This window comes from Propithecus coquereli, unplaced genomic scaffold, assembly GCF_000956105.1.
Source record: "Propithecus coquereli isolate 6110/MARCELLA unplaced genomic scaffold, Pcoq_1.0 Scaffold30, whole genome shotgun sequence".
NCBI lineage: Eukaryota > Metazoa > Chordata > Mammalia > Primates > Indriidae > Propithecus > Propithecus coquereli.
In genome coordinates, this window is record NW_012148619.1 from 1,342,309 (window position 1) to 1,359,360 (window position 17,052).

General features: G+C 45.1%; 1 protein-coding gene across 1 annotated transcript in view; it reads right to left on the bottom strand.

Moving 5' to 3' along the window:
* LDLRAD3 (low density lipoprotein receptor class A domain containing 3) overlaps positions 1-15,537 on the bottom strand; it is a 258,525-nt gene extending 242,988 nt beyond the window's left edge. The window contains exon 1 of the mRNA XM_012649579.1: positions 15,438-15,537. Within this exon, the coding sequence (XP_012505033.1) occupies positions 15,438-15,483 (46 nt within the window). The 5' untranslated portion in view covers positions 15,484-15,537. The remainder of the gene's footprint in view (positions 1-15,437) is intronic.
* Between the last annotated feature and the right edge of the window lie 1,515 nt (positions 15,538-17,052).

The following is a 17,052-nucleotide window of genomic DNA, read 5'->3' on the forward strand; positions in this document are numbered from 1 at the left end:
CAGCCTCCTGAGTAGCTGAGACTTATCTCGCACCACCACACCTGGCTAATTTTTCTATTTTTTGTAAAGACAGGGTCTCACCATGTTGCTCAGGCTTGTCTCGAACTCCTGGCCTCAAGCAGTCCTCCAGCTTCACCCTCCCAAAGTGCTAGGATTACAGGTGTGAGCCACCACACCTGGCCTATCTCTGTTTTAAAACCACAAATGGAATCACAGTAGTCCCTGCTTTAAAATATTCTCATTGTTTTTAGAATAAAATTCAAAAACCTTACCATAGGCTGCTGTACAAACTGAAGCACAACTCACACAGTCATTAGACGCTCACTCACCGAGGTCTCATTCAGTACCAGCCCTGGGCTAAGCACCCCACATGCATGATCTCGTCTACTCTCCCCAAGAATGCTCTGAGGCTGGTATCAACCTTACACCCCTTTTATGGGCAAAGCGCCCACTGAGGCAGAGCGGTTCTGTAACTGGCCCGAGGTCACACAGCCAGGCTCTGACCTCAGAGCATTTGGTTCATGAGCCTGAGCCGGCCCTCTGAACTGCCACTCCCTCGTACCTCATAGGAAATGAAGCCTAGAAAGTGGCTGTTTTGCTGTTTTGCTGATTTTCTCACGGTGGAGCACCCTTGGTTCAGTGGCCGCTGCAGCCTCACAGAGTGAAACACCCACCGGGATGGAGGAGCACAGAACTGTGGCTCACAACCTTCTATATTCCGAGCCCTGGGGGCAGCCAGAATCCATGCACATGGCAAACATTCTGCTCTCCGGAAGAATCAGACCTTAGCACCCAGCCCTCAGGTCCAGAGTTTGTCCTGGACATTCTTACCAAGGCGACACTGAACAGCCACCTTTTATCTGCCTGTGCCCAATGGCCTCTGGGTCTTCCATCTATATTTGCTTCTGGGCAGGCCTGGCCACAGCTAACCACTCCCCTCACTAGTCATCAGGGGAAGGCAAATTAAAACCACAGCAACAGCCTGGTCAACATGGTGAGAACCCGTCTCTATGGAAAGTTTAAAAATCAGCCAGACATGATGGAATGCACCTACAGTCCCAGTTCCTCTGGAGGCTGAAGCAGGAGGATCGCCTGAGTCAGGAGTTTGAGGTTGCAGTGAGCTATGATGATGCCACTGCACTCTAGCCCGGGAAAAAGAGCAAGACCCTGTCTCAAAAAAAAAAAAAAAAACGAGAAACACAGCAAGTTTCCACTTTGCACCTTGGGGAAACTAATTAAAAACTCTAAATTCCAAATGTTGGAAGAAAGGCAGGGAAACAGACCCTTTCATAAACTACTAATGAGGGCATAAATGGGTAGGACTATTTCATAGAGAAGTTGAAAATGTGCAAACGCTTTGATCAGCAATTCTACTTCCAGAATAACATTACAGAGAAAGTCTTGCTATTAGGCACAAAATTTTTCACTGCTAGTCACAGTAATAACCTAATGTTTTGTTAATAAATGAATGAGCAAACTGTAGTATATTCATACAATGGAATACTCTACAGAAGTTAAAATAAATTATTAATACATCTATATGTCGCAACATAGATGGACCTCAAAATTATAAGAGTAAATTTAAAAACCTATTTGCAAAAGTAAAGGCAATATTATAGCATCTATGTATCCTTTAAAATCCTATGCACGGGGTATAGATGCACACTTTGGTGGTAAAAGGTTAAAAACATGGACAGAAAGGATATATGCCAACTTGAGGATAGTGGTGACCTCTGGGGTAGGAAAGAAAATAATGAAATAAAGAAAAGTCTTTGACAGTATCTGTAATATTATACATTTTTCTTTTAAAATGTATCTTTTCTTTAAAGAGAAAATCTAAATTAAAATGACATGTTAAAATCTGATAAATCTGTTTGATAGGTACACTCATGTTGGTTACATTATTCTCAGATCTTTTACGATTTTGAAAAGATTGAAGACTTTAAAGCAACTAAAAAGTATACAGTTGAAAGCACCCAGGTTACTCTTATTATATAATCATCTAGGTTTAATAACCATTCAAGTACAGGGAACAAACTGTGATACTGCATGTTAAGTTCAACAAGAACAAAATACAAGGCAGAGGCAGCCGTTAAGAAACCAGAGATTAATTCTGTGATTGAAAGTTGCACGTGAGAGGGCAGTTTTCTAGAAAAGGAGACTCAGTAGTCAGGTTTCAAATGGGTGAACGGGAAGCTTTCTCTGCGAAACTGTCTACAAACACAGGCACAGACTAAATTAATAGTAAGACCAGACAGCAAACAAGGACACACGCTACATAAGGCTGCATTTAGCTGTGGGGAAGTGAACCAGCTGGGAGACAGCATTCCTTCTCCGTCAAGCTGTCCAGAATCATGTGCTAAAAATCCAACAAGAAACAAGGCATCACGAGGGCACCGACACCATCTTTATTTGTGTCAGCTCACCCCACTGGCAAGGAGGCGCGATGTTGCTGGGAGGGGCAGGGACGGAGGGTCCAGTGACTGCAGAAGCCTCTCAAGGAAGCGTCCACGAGGGTTTGCAAACTAGACAAAAGCAGCACACACCTGTGCAAATGAATCGAGGAGGATGGGTCGTTGTGACTGTTCAATCAGCTGGGTTTTCTGCCGTTTTTCCACACAATAGGTAATACTTCCCCACCAATCTGAACGAGGGAGGGGGCAGAGTGGCTTCCTCTCCCCTAGTCCTTGGAAATCACTGCTGTCAAATGTGGGAGGTGGGGAACAGTTAACTGATGGGAAGAGGTGGATTAAAGAGTTTAGAAGACAAGAACATCCAACTGGGCCACAGGCTTTGGAACAAAAAGCACCAGTAACACCCATTACCGGGCCAGGCACCCAAAAAGTCCTGAAAGAACCTACAGGAGGAGGGCCCTGAACGACTGACTGGCTTCCATGGCATCTCCAGCTCTTGGTGTGTGGGGTCAACGAGGGGAGATCAGACTGAATTTAGAAAAACAAAGAAATGGATATGCTGTGCCTCTGCCCTAAGCAACACGGGGCAATTGACACCACACACACACACACACACACACACACACGCAGTACAGATTTGAACCCTGTTTCGTAAGAACTCTCTTCCCAGGTATGAATTATTCTTCTAGAGCAGTGCTGTCCACCAGAACTTTCTTCAATGATGAAAATGCTCTCTACCTGTGTCATCCAGCAGAGTAGCCACCAGCCACACGAGGCTATCAAGCACCTGAAATAGGCCAAATGTGAATTTTTGATTTTATTTAATCTTACCTAATTTAAATGTAAGCAGCCACATGTGGCTAATGGCTAGTTTACTGGAGATCGCAGGTCTATAGCATCCTTCTCACTGTCTGCGTAGTTTTTTAGTACACTGATATGATAACTCACCCCAACTAGTTGAGTATTTTGTTAGCCTCCAGCGTTTCACTACTATAAACAAAACTGCCACCAATACAGGTATCCTCATAGCTGAACCTTTGTATGCATCGAAAACTATTTAACTAGGATAAAGTCCTAGACGTAGAATTGTGGAGTCAATGGGTAGTTATGTTTTTAGGCTTTTCCTAGACCCACTTACAGTAACATAGATGTGTACGACATTTTACTTTTTATTAGCTGGTTTCACATACTACAGGATTCTCATCATGTCCTCATGACTATCAGATAAAATGAGATAGGCCAGGTAATATCAACTTCCACGTGTAGACGAGGACATGAGGCGAGCTGTGAGACAGCCTGTCACTGGCTCGGGTGGGTAGATTTTTTTTATAGCCAACATCAAAGAACACACCCAGCCGTTCTGTGACGTTGGACTACTTGTTCTCACACATTGGTTCAATGCGGAAAAATGCTTATGCGACATCCGTAAGTGAAAAAAGCAGGACATGAAATCACATTCCACGTATGATTAAAACTATGTAAAATCAAAAATAAACAAATCAATCAATGTGTTAAAAACCTTTAGGTTATAAAACTCTAAGTTATGTGCTTCTACCTTTGGTCCAAATTTTTACAGTAAATCTGATTATTACTAATAAACACTTAATGGGCAATCATAAAGGCTAAGAGCTGTACATGCATTATCTCATTCAAAATGTTTCCTCATGGTCAGGACCATTACTCTCCCTATTCACAGATGAAGACAGATTGAAAACGTTCAAGAAACTTAGCCCAAGTCAAGGCAGGGACCTGGAATCTGAACCCAGGCTGACTGACTCACTCTAAAGCCTGTATTCTCAGCCACCACATCAGGGCCTCTCAAACTTTAACGTGCACACTTATCACCTGGGAACCTTGTTAAAATGCACATTCTGATTCAGTGATGCTAATGTTGCCAGACTACACTTAGAATGGCAAAGCTCTACTCAATAATCCGTGTGCTATAATCTTAAAGAGAAAATACGTTATCTATACTCAACCAGGAAAATGTTTCCTAATAACTTAAATACTGTGAATGCTTAATTGTATATAATAGCAAAAATACACTTTTCCTCTCGGTAGCCTTCAAGCCCTTCTCTCCTATCCACATGACAGGCCCTAAGCTGCTCTTGTAAATTCCCACCAACACACACCCCTTGGGCAGCCACTGGTGTCAGACTCACTAAGCCCAGTGAAGTTAATCAACCTTCTCATCTCATTAGCAGGAAGGATTTTATCCCACAGCTTCCGTTAGTAAGCACTTCCGCAGATCCAGGGAGCAGGTGTGTGGAGGAACGGGTCGGTTCCACCCAGCACTCTCAAACACCCAGTCCTCAGCACCCCTTAGATCCGGGCATTTCCCTATTCTCACGGACTTTTTATTTAAAGCATCAAAACTATGTATTCTCTAAATATTTTAACCTTCCAAAATTTGGCAAGAACTAGCTAATTTTATACTTGAAGAAGCTTCAATATCCTTTCGTTACGTTCCTCATTCTTCATGTCTTTTTTGTGTGGCATGATCATCTAGATATTTGTTATTTAATGAACCTTTTGCCATTTGCAGTAACTCTGTTTATCTGTTTTAATGCTTATTACTATGAAATTACTTATCTGATACCATAAAAGCAGCCCTTACAAAATGGATTTTATTTTTTTCATTCTATTTATATTGCTTGATTTTTACTATGTCTCCTATAATGAGCGGATGGGTGGTTTTTCAAAAAAATCAGAATTAGTAACATTTTGTTTTATACTTAGTCTTATAACTGATGCATTTATATCACCCTCCATTTACCTCTAAGATTATATTTACTGATGCACTTCCTTCCTGGAATCATTTCTCTGGTTTCTACCAGCAAATGTTTATTTCCTTTTAAATGAGACCAGAAGATATCCATCCCATCAGTTTCTTACTATTTAACACTTTTAAGGCTGATATTTTATACAACAGAGCTGTTTTCAATTTTTCCTCTTGGTAACTTCCATTTGTTAGGTAAACTACGTAAATTCCCTTTAAATGGAATTAAGACCCACAGCAGTTTTCCTTAATCTGTCAGAAACCCATTATATAGGCCACATGCTAGTCTCATAATGTAATCACCTGATTTAAAATGCTCTAATCCATTTCCTTCTCAAAGGCTCCTTTCTCTTTGTCTTTTTAAACCTAGGGTGTCTCTGGTAAAGAAAATCTTTGCAGGTCTTTGAAGAACAACAAGACTGTTCCGAAATCTAGAGGGGGAAAAACAATTCTTCACCAAAGGGCAAAGTTAGCGTGGCCAGGAAAATTTCATTCACCTGGAGTCTTCTGACTCCCCCAGTTCCTTCACTCCTCCAAGTTATAGTCAAGTATCTTTAATGATCCCGCCATTCCTTCTTGTAGGTAACTTACAGGAAACCCTACCTGCCAAGCACTGATTCAGGTGCTGGAGCATAACAGCAAACAAGGTAGACATCAAATAACACAACGGAGCCATCCTGTCTCACAAGAAAGGTGAAGAGTTCTTTCTTCTGTTCCAGATTGCTACCAAGTCACATTTTATGGTTACTTTCAAGCCATATTGCCCCCTCCATTCTGGACAGTGTTCCTTTCCCTGACTATATATTCCAATTTTTTAACTTTAATTTTTTTATATATTCCAATTTTTGGTCATCTCTGATTGTTCTGGTATGTTTATTATTCAAAAGCTGGACAACCTTATTATATTTTCAACATCGTTAGCTTTTCTTGTATTGTCATTATCATTTACTTGGATAGCATAAATGAACTTTGAGAATGCTAAAGCTTTAACCTACTATATCAACGCTAACCTTCATAGGTTTCACCAGTGTTAGTAGTTTTGCTATAACATTTACAAGATTAGTTCCATCTTTCATTAATACCAACTACTCTTGATGTAAAAGTCATTCTTTCCAACTTTCTCTCTTTTACAGTAGTGATGATAGCATCGACTCTTTCCTGTCCTGCTTCCCTCGCTCCCTGCCTTCTGTGCTCACTTGCCAGTATCATCCTTTCTAATCAAACTTACGCCAATGTCTTTATACATCTGTCTGTGAAACACCTTATCCAGTTCCGTTCTGGTTTCTCTTAGCATCCATCCTTTTTTACGGCTTTAGCTCTGATGAAATACCCTATGTTGTTAATCACTCTTCCCTTCCCCAAACTCCCCCATTTTATTTTTATAATAAAAAAAAAACAAGTTAAATTTAGAACTTTCCAAATCAATGAAGAGGCTTTTTTCAACTGAGTGTGGAACTACAAGTGTGACGAGGGCTCATTTTTCAGCCATGTCCAATTAGTTTAACGGCGCCTGGAGAACACTGCTCTGATTCAAGGCTAACGCTGAAGGAAAATGTTCCAGTAATGCCATCAAAGACAACACACTTCTGACATTCCCAAAGCTAAACTCACGGGGCCTTATAATAATGAGAAGGGATTTTTAACGCAATAAAATTAAACACCCTTATGCTTTCGTTTCTCTATGCCAACAAACACACGGTGTCCGCTGCCACCTGGAACACTAGCACCTTGGGTTTGCAAGTCTTCTAAATCAAGCTATTCATAGATTCCACAACCCTCCAGCACCCGGATGCCGAAGGCCTGTCCCAGAGTAAGCTGAAGGGCTGCCCTCCCTCTTCGTGGCCGCTCTCCAAGACAGAGACGGCCTCGTCTGCACACTGCGCCATTTGTCAAAAATCGCAGTTGAATTTGGGCACCAGTGAATTCACCCAATTTATCGCCAGTCTCTCACAATGGCTCATGAAAAGGAGAGTCCGGTTCTCAGTTCTCTGGAGAGAACTTGGGAGTGAGTTTAAAATCCCGAGGTTCATCCTGGTCTGCCTAGAGTTATTAACACTCCACAGACCGGCAGCATTACTTTCTCACAAGCCACCCCTGCTCCTTGGCTTGAGGTAACAAGATGGGACCAATTACTTCTAGCTTCTTTCTGGAGCAACATATTAAAATTTCACCTTCCACAATAAATGACTTCAATCGCTAGTTCTCCTATACATGAACCATCCCAGCTTAAGCTCGGGGTCAGAAAATAATAAAAATAAAAAAACTTGATTTCTCTTTTCATAGGAAGGATTATCATCAGCACTATATTTTTGTCTAGAAAATCTATTTCTTGACTTTTTAAACAGTGGGCCCTTCTATGTGGCACCCAGCACTACTTGAGGAAAGTACTGAGTTAAAAGAAATTGCTTTCAGTTGGTATCTCAACAAAATATGCCCATCAAAGTGGGAAAGATTTTCTCCATTATTAACATATTCAAAGGCAAGTCTCCTGATGCTGGAAATAATTTGTTTATTGTTGTTTTTGTTTCTTTTAATAAATCAAGCCTCTCCAAAGGCCAACTGCAACACCTATAATGGTAAGTTCTCCACACAGGGGAATGGCAGAACATCAGTTTCAATTTGCCAAAGATACGCCATTTGAATAAAATCAACTTGAGATGCCACCCACTCCACTGGCTCTCTAACATATCTTACCACCCAACACAGCAACACGAAGTCAATACTGACATCACTATCAGTGATAGAACCCTCTAGCACAAGACAGACGGTGCACTTCCTTCTTCCAACAAAACGGACTTGGATGTCTACTCCATGCCAAAGCAGTAGAGCCAGCGGTTAAGAGCACAGGTTTAAGCTGCCCAGATCAACGTGCAACCTCTTACCGGATGAGGGCTTGGGAAAATGACTTAACCTGTTCGTGTCCTCATCTTATAAAACGGCAGAACATACCACCTCCCTGAATAAACTGCTGTGAAAATGAAGTTAAGATCCGGCGGCAGAGGAAGCATTAAATAAATAACAGTATATGCACACACCAGAAAGCTGTTTTTAAAAGAATGGACAGGTATATTAACGTAAGAGCTCAAAGAAAGACGGCCAAGAAGACACATCTCTTTGACATTGTAACATCTCCAACATCAGGATGTGCCTGATGGCCAGCCACATCTTCTGACAGCACAGGGCGGGCGGCAGCTGTGATTTATGTATCACCGGCAGTGCCTGGGTAAACCTAGTCACAGCTGTTCGTGTGTCGTCACTTCCGTCGGGTTCTGTGCATTGTTGGTACCGCACAGCTTGAACTTACCTGCTATTTAGGCTGCCTTTTAAAGGATGATGCTAAAATTTGGCACTGAAATGGAAAATTAGTGTGTACACAAAAAAGGCAGGGAAACAGTATAAATTTGGTAACAGTGAAGTAAATATCTATCCCTGGAGGAAATGACTGCAATTCCATATTTGCTTGCAAAGCAAGAGCCAAGCACTTCGAGAGACTTAAAAAAGGAAGGTATTCACAAATAGCTGAAGTTGCACACCGAGCTTCTGAGAGGCAGGCCAAAGGAGTGCCCGCTCACGCACTGCGCAGCACAAGCGGGGGTAAGAGAGATTGCCACATGCTTTGGAATACCCAACATGTCCAGACAACAGGACACAGGTGTGACCTATTCATGCAGCTCAACGCAGAATTGATGAAATGTAGTTAAGTAAAAAAATCAAGTCAGAAAACTACAGAGACAAGTATGAGTTCATTAAACTATATCTGTGCGCGTATGTGTATATACATATAAATGCATGTTAAGGTTAAATTGATATATATCAGATAGTAGTTACTTAGGAGAGGGGAGGGAGATGCAAAAGGAAGATCAAGGAAGATACTAACGTTTTATGGCCATTGCTTCTATTTTGTTTGGATTTTGTATCATGAGCATGTACTTGGTGTATTATTTTTGTAGTGTTTTTAATACAAGAAGATTACAACAAAATAATACATATAAAGCGCTCGACACCCTGCCAGACAGTGTAAACCTTCCATGACTCTCCTAGACACCATAAAAGAAATAAAAAATACGACATATACGTTTAACATATGATCCCAGCCCTCAAGGAGTTTTCAATCTAGTAAGATTAAGGGCTAAGAGAGGTTCTATATATACAGCATATATATATCACCAAGGTGTGTATACATATATTGCACACACATACACACATTGTGTATGACCATAATATAAAGAAGGCTGTTGTCCAAAAGCCATAGAAGGAATTTCTTGCTCAAATCTCAGAAGCATAGAGTTAGATCTTAAGAGTGCCAACACACATATGCCAACATTTTATGTGGAAAGCGAAAGAAGCAAGCTAGGACACGTGTCACCACCTCTGAAACATGTTCAAGAATGACACATTAATTAAATATCACCAAAGACAGGATACCCATGTTTGCCAGGGCATTGTGACATCTACACAGGTCTGTTCCCATCAGGGTCCAAGATCCATCAGTACAGCTCACATTTAGAAAATGACCCCTGAGATGCCACTGGGGGGAAAGAGCTTCTACCCTTCCCAGATAATTAAAGAAGGTAAAACCATCTCATTTCCATCAGTGGATCGTTTGGTTCGTCAACGGCAAAAAACAAGTTTTACATAACTTTGCACCCCTGCAGCACACACAGTGCCCGGGTGTGGCAGAGTTGATACCATGCTAATGAACGGCCCAAATAAAACATTAAGAACTTTCTAGTTACCCAAAGACAAAAAGGAAAATGATATCCACATGCTTGGAAACCAGAGCTCCTCACTGGAGAAGGTGTTTCCGAGAGGGCATGATCTGAGACAAACATGTCTAAACTGAGACAACGTGCACGTCTTCCCAGGAAGCCCATCCTCTCCCTTTGGGTACCACCTTTCCTCCTGCAAATTCATGCCCAAAAGAAAACATCAAGCAGACAACTTATGTGGCTAGTCTGAAGAGAAGAAGTAACAAAAATCTCAAGGAAGGTTAGGAAAGGAACAAAGAAAAATGACAGCTAGAAGGAAAAGTGTCTTAAAGGAACTGAAGTGTTATAAAGCGACATAGAGCATAACTTTAAAGAGACTTCAGAGAAGAAAGTGTAAGATGAAAACCTGTAAAAAGCAGTTTGCCGCTAGCAGAGATGATCTTCCCCACCACCTGCAGAACCGACTCAAGTTGTAAAGCCTTTTCATGACAAGGGAGAAGGAATAATGGGGAGGGAAAGGGGAGACACGAAGAACAATAACTACTCTGTACAATAAAGAAAGGGGAACTTCCGGGGTTAGGATTTCAACACGAGACTTCCACGGCAAACTTTCAGGCAACTCTTTCTCCTTTAGCCCTCCAGACTGGTGAACCTCTCAAGTTTAACATTCAGGGAACCAGGTGGCTTTGGGGGCCAGCTGCCACCTGCCTGTGGCCTGCTTTCTCAGCAGATGTTTCTCCCAAGGGGACCAAATCTACAATCGAACATTCCAGAAGTTTTCACTATGGCACAAGGGGGAGGTGCGAGGGAAAGGGTCGGTGCTGAGGGCATTTCTAGGTAAGAATGTGTTTTCACATAGAACTTGCGTGGCTACGGATACAGAAAGCAGGAGCCCAATGGCCCCTTGGGAGTAGGATGCCATCTTGACCCCCTGCCCCCAGAAGACATTTTTAGGATGGGCAGTAGTGATGCTCTCGATGAATGGCAAGGATGCGTGCTCACAACAGACCAGGGGTTCTCCATCCAGGGTGTTGTGGCAATAGCTGGAGACATTTCCGGTTGTCACAGCTAGGGGGGTGGGGAGGAGGCTGGTACTGGAATCTAGAACCAGTCATGCTGCTGAATAGCCTACAAGGCACAGGACAGCACCCACAACAAAGACCTATCCAGTCGAAAGTGTCCACAGTACCAAAGCTGAGAAACCCTGCACTAGACTAACCCCATCCTTGCAACCATCTCCAGAAGACCTAACAATCCTACCTCAAATTAACATTTGCTATCCCTCTAACCCTGTTGCAAAAGTCCACTTATTACAGTAAGCAATATTAAAACAGCAAGCAAATAACGTGACAAGCAAATGTTGCATCTTTAAAGTATCTGGCTGTTCTCCCAGCAAACATTTTTAAGGATACTCCTCAGCATCCACGTGAGTAGATCCTTTTACAATTACAATCAATAGAAGAAAGGTAGTCACACACACATGCGCACAAGCACACACAGAAGGGGGCCTCTTAAAAATCTTCCTGATTGTCGGGCTGACGCACTAGCAAAAAAAAAAAAAAAAAAAAACCTAAAACAACTGCATAGTTAGAATGGCCCAAGCATTTCCAAAACATTCCAGAGACAGAGAGATAGAGAGAGAGAAAGAAAGAAAGAAAACAAACAAACAAAAAAACCCTCAACAACCAAAAATAGATCTGTCCCTGGGGCAATCCCATAGCTAAAAACAGTTCCATCACTCCAAGGTGCATCCACGGTATATAGTGTCTTTTATTTTTTAATTACAAAATACAATTAAACCTTTTTAAAGGGGGGAAATATAAATTTAGAACTCATAGAATGAAAACAAATGGCCCTGTAACTACAATTCAGGTCAAGAAATCGAACCTTGGCTGGTAGCATCTTCCCACCTGCTGGGCTTCCCACTCACTGGTGCGCACAGCAAAAGGACCAGAGTTATTTTGAAAAAGTCCCATCTTTACTTAAGGATTGAGATTTCTTTTATACATTTACCATGAACACCAACGTGTCCTCCAGAGAATATCTGTTGAATAAATTCAGAGCAGTGACCAAACAGCGAACAGATTGGGGAGGTGGAGCGTTCGTGTAAACAATCTCACCGACTGTGTTAATTCACAAAAGCTTTTGGAGGAAAGGCACGGAGTTACTACACAGGAAGCCTGGCAACAGTGGGAAAAGCCCAGGTTGGGGGCGAGGAGAAACTTAAGTTACAATTTAGGCTTCAGCCCTGGCTGTGGTACCTGGGGTATTATTGATCTCTCCTGAACCATAAAGCAATTTCCTGCCACATGATATTGTTGGAAAATGTCCATGAGATCATGTGTTTAAAGTGGAGAGCAAAGCATCTCACACACAGGAGATGCTCCACAAATACTGGGTTCCTCTTCCTCCCCTGCCCATGCAAACAGGCAAGGTTGTTAAGGCCAAGTCTCTAATACAAGATTATTTGATTATAAGCATTTCTGAACTCCACATTCTCAAAACTGATTTAAGAGAGTGACAGTACAAGCCCACTTTCAACTTACCCTGGAAACTTTGGCCAAAAGGTGTCTACATCAGTCTACAAGGCCCAGAATTTACCCTCCCAACATTCTGCTACTCACATCTGTGTTCCTCCCCCCTTATTCCTGGCCCAACTGGGCTGTCAGGAAAAAACACCACACACCCCAGTAGGTAGCCTTAGTCCAATCTCTTTGAAGATGAAAAGCAACAAGGTATGTTTATTTGTACTTGGGGCAGGCAGTGGCCTCATCTTCCCGAGTTCAGCCATGCTGGGCTGTGCACAGATACTCAGCTAGTTAAAAAAAATAAAACCCACCCCTCACACCATTAAACAGATCTTTCCAGGAAAGAAGGTCAATACTCAACTCCTGGGAGTACACATGGGAACATCAAACCTTTTCACTGATAGGAAGGGAATGTCAGGGGGTCTAAGCACAGGACAGCCCTGGAGGAGGTGAGAAGACTGACTACCCATCCAGCATGGCCACTATTAAAATGTCTCAAGACCCAGGAACTTAAACTCACCAAGTTCACCCAAATGCAGCAAAAATGGCCATCAGATCATGTGACTTGGACTGAGGCTCTCTCACAGGATACATTAAAAAAATAATAACAGCCAGAATCAATGCTTCACTGCCCTAACACAAACGATAAAAACAAAGGAAGAAAAAAAATACATACGAAGGTGTCTGAGAAGTTTCCTGAATAACAAAGGCCTTCAAATTGTTCTTGGAATGTCAGTGGCCTTCCAGCCCTACAGAGACCCAGACAAGGGCTTCTCTTTAACCCAGGTTTCTTTCACAGACTATCGACGGAGGCAAAAATCCAAAGTACTGCTTTTACAGTCTCTCTTGTTTTATCAACTTCCCAAAAGAAGATAAAGGTGTAGCATATGGGAAGGAAGGGTGGGGTTTCTGGTCTGGCTGTGCACCCCAAAATGAACAACGCAGGCTGCTCTACAGGCTGGAAGCCCAGGGGCACCTGGTCAGCATTAGGAAAAACGATGAGCGCTGTTTCTGGCGACACTCAGGTCAAAGCGGAATCCATGCTAAAAAGATGATGCTTAATGTAACACGAAAAATGCACACACTCCAACCTGCCTAGAGGTTTCTAAGGCAGCAACTATAAAGGTAATTCAAAGCCCACAGATAGTGGAAAACCTCTACCACGAGGGATAGCTAGGCTGTCCTTGCCCCCCACCCCTGACACACGCACACACACACACACACACATACACACACAATTTTATTTATTTTAGCCCTGTTTTATATGTACACACACATAAATAACCAGTGCTGACCAGAGAGGGACAAAATTAACTTTGCAACTATTTTTACAGAGATGGACACTTAACTGAAGCAACCCAGTACCAACTGGGTGACGCAATAAATAACAGTGTCCAGTGGGCCACAACAGCTCTCTGAGGACACACACACAGCTTCCAGACTGTCCTCAGTTATCAGGGGACACACCATGGCTATGCAAATTAAAGGTGTGAATCCAGGCAGGTCTTCATGTCTGAGACACCCTAGAAAACGGCCTGCTCCAACAGCCTCCAAATAATTCACACCTGCACCCGGCTGCCCAATACCCTGTCTAGAACCCTCTCCCAAGGGTGATCCAGGAGTTCAGGAGAAACAAGGCACTCTCACCCAGACCAGGCTAAAAAGGCCACAGCAGCTACCAGGAGGCCTAGCCCCTCACTGGAAGCCAAGCAAACCCATGGACATCTAAATGGAGTCTCAGAGGAGTGGGATGATGTCATAGGTCTGAGAGGGGGTTAAGGCTGCCCAGTGGACTCTGAGGATGCCCAGGACCAGGGAATTCAAGGAAGGGGGGATACTTCCCCTTAAAACACTCACATCTCCAAGGGAGAGCTCAGAACAAAGTCAGCCTCAACTTAGCCAAAACACACACCACCAAAGACACCTCGACCAGCAACCTGCTAGAAGCGTTTGGCAAAATCACAGACTTAAATTAGACAGGCGGATGGCACAAACGCCAGGCAAGCAAGATTCTGGTAAAGAAAGTTCGCCGGGCCCTGTCACCCACTTTCTGGGCATCAGTGGCCCAGAAATAAACATCAGGGGGCCAAGGGCAGGCCCAGCAGAGAAGGGGTGGCCAGGGGCGGCCGACAGCTGTGGCCCGGAGGGCAGGGGCAGAGAGGAAGGGCTCCCAGGCTGGAATTCGGAACGTGCCCACTGTCAGCAGAAAAGTTCCTGGGAACGGCACGCTGTCTGGGAGGGAAGGCGGTTTGCCGCTGTCCCGGCCCAGGATGCACGCGCTGTGGTGATGTCAGGTTCAAAGGGCCTCCAGATGAAGCCCGGGGTCCTCTCCCAGAGCCCCTAGCCGGTCAGGTGCCCACTGCCGGGCGCGTGGGGTGGTCAGACACGACTTAAATAAAGCTTCTGCTCCCAGGATCAGTGGGAAATAAAGAAAAATTCCCATGTCCAGCCCTGCCTCATCTCACTTTGCCCAAACTAAACACAGTCCCAGAGAGGAATGGAAGGAAGCGGCGATGCTACACGTCCCGCGGTGCAGGTGGGGAAACTGAGGCTGGAGGGTGCACGTTAGAGACTCGGCAAGAGGCCCTGGGGAGACTAACGCCGCACCGAGAGCAAGGGCGTCTCGGAAGACGAGATCAGGGAAGAGTTCTCTCCTTCCCCCTCCCCTGCTCCGTTCCCCAACACACACAACACACACAACACACACAGACACACTCGAGCTACGCCCAATCGGGGCGGCTCCCGGGCTCCCCAGAGCCGGGCTGCACACAAAGCCCCGCCCGCGCACACAACCCCACACAACCGGGCGCGCACGCTCACACAATAGGACGGCGCGCACCCCGCGGCGGCCCCTCGGCGGGGTCCCGGCCAGCCCGGCGCCGGGGTCCGCCCTCCGTGCACACCCACGCCCGGAGCCGCGGCCCGCGCGCCGGGAGGGGACGCGATCCCAGCCCGGCCGCCGCGCCCCGCGCCCCGCGGGAAGTTCGCCGGGCGCCCCCCGACTCACCCGCGGCGCCGCTCAGCAGCAGGCACAGCGGCACCAGCAGCCACATGGCGCGGCCGCCGCTCCAGCTGCCAGGCGCCGTCGCTGCCCCCGCGGCCTCGCCGCTGACCCCGCCCCTCGCCGCGCCGCCCCGCCCTCCCGCCGGGCCCTCCTCCCGCCGGCCCGCCCGCCCCGGCCCGGCCCGGCTCCGCGAAGTTTTGCCAGCGCCCCGGCTGCGCGTCGCCGCCCGCGTCCTGCGCCGCGTGTCCCGGCTCCGAGGGGCCGCCGAAGGGGGCGCGGAGGGTCCGGCCTCTCGGCGTCTGGTCGCCTGCCCGGTCCGGCTGCGAGGATCTCACTACTGCCCAGGCTCGGCTCTCCGCCGCCTCCTCGGCTCTCCTTCCTCCCTTGCTCCTACATCCTCCGAGGATGCGCGCTCACCCCCTCCCCAGACCCAAGCTGGAGTTCTTTACTCAACTACAAAATGAGTGTACCCCAGGGAGGAAAGAAGAAAGTTAGAATAAAGGGCCAAATCGTATTAAAAAAAATACGTAGTTTACTTTTAGCAGCGAGTGCAGAATACGACCAGCGCTTCTCAAACTTTAATATGCATCCGACACACTTGGCGATCGTATTAAGATGCTGACTCTGATTCAGTAGATCTGGGGGCGGGGGGCCTGAGAGTCTGCATTTCTAACAAGCTCGCAGGCGATTGGCAGGCTGGCGATCCCGGAGCCACAGGTGGAGCAGAGAGGCTAACGCCTTCCGTGCACACAGCATTGGCCACATGGGGTATTTCGGCTGCACCGTGTCCACCTTGACCAGTTTGCAGAAAAGGTAAGTAAATATAAAGGCAGAAAGAACAGCTGCACCAATGCAATTGGGGCTTCCAGAGAGCACTAATGAAAATCCTTAAGAATTTAGATGGTCAAAAAAATGGGATGACACTTTCGTGCTCCACTCTCCCGCCCCCACCCCAAATAAAGCAAAAGACTAAAGCAAAGAATTGCCAAAAACTGAAAACAACTCAAGTGCCCATCAGCTGGGGAATGGATAAACATATTGTAGTTCATCATTTAATGCAACAACAGGGATGAATTTAAAACGCACACTACGCTAGAGGAAGGCTGTCGGTGCTGAACTCATTGGCTCTCCCCAGATCTGCCTGCTGTCTCCCCTCCCCATCACCCCAGGACAAGCCCCTGCCTCCTCTCCCCTGCCTAGAAACTCCCACCTACCCACCAGTCCTGTCAATTCTCCTGGGTCACGGTTCTTTTAAAATGAACACAGAATCTAATTTTATTTTCAAAGCATGAAACCAGCTCAACATTTATCTTTGCTCTTATTAAGTCTATTATCCTTAAAGCCAATAAATTATATAAATCTTTTTCTTTAACTCAGAAAATGACAACCCATAAAAAAATAAAAAGCAAGCTAAAGAGAAAGAATCCAGCTCTAAAAGTTTGCATTCTGTATGATTTCATTTATAAGACCCAGAGGGGCAGGGAACAAAACTGTAGGGACCAGAATCAGAACAGTGGTTACCAGGGTCTGGGGCTGGGGGAGAGTACAAAGGGACACAAAGGAACTTTGGGGGGCAGTAGGACTGCTCTAATCTTGATTATAGTGGCAGTTACACAAC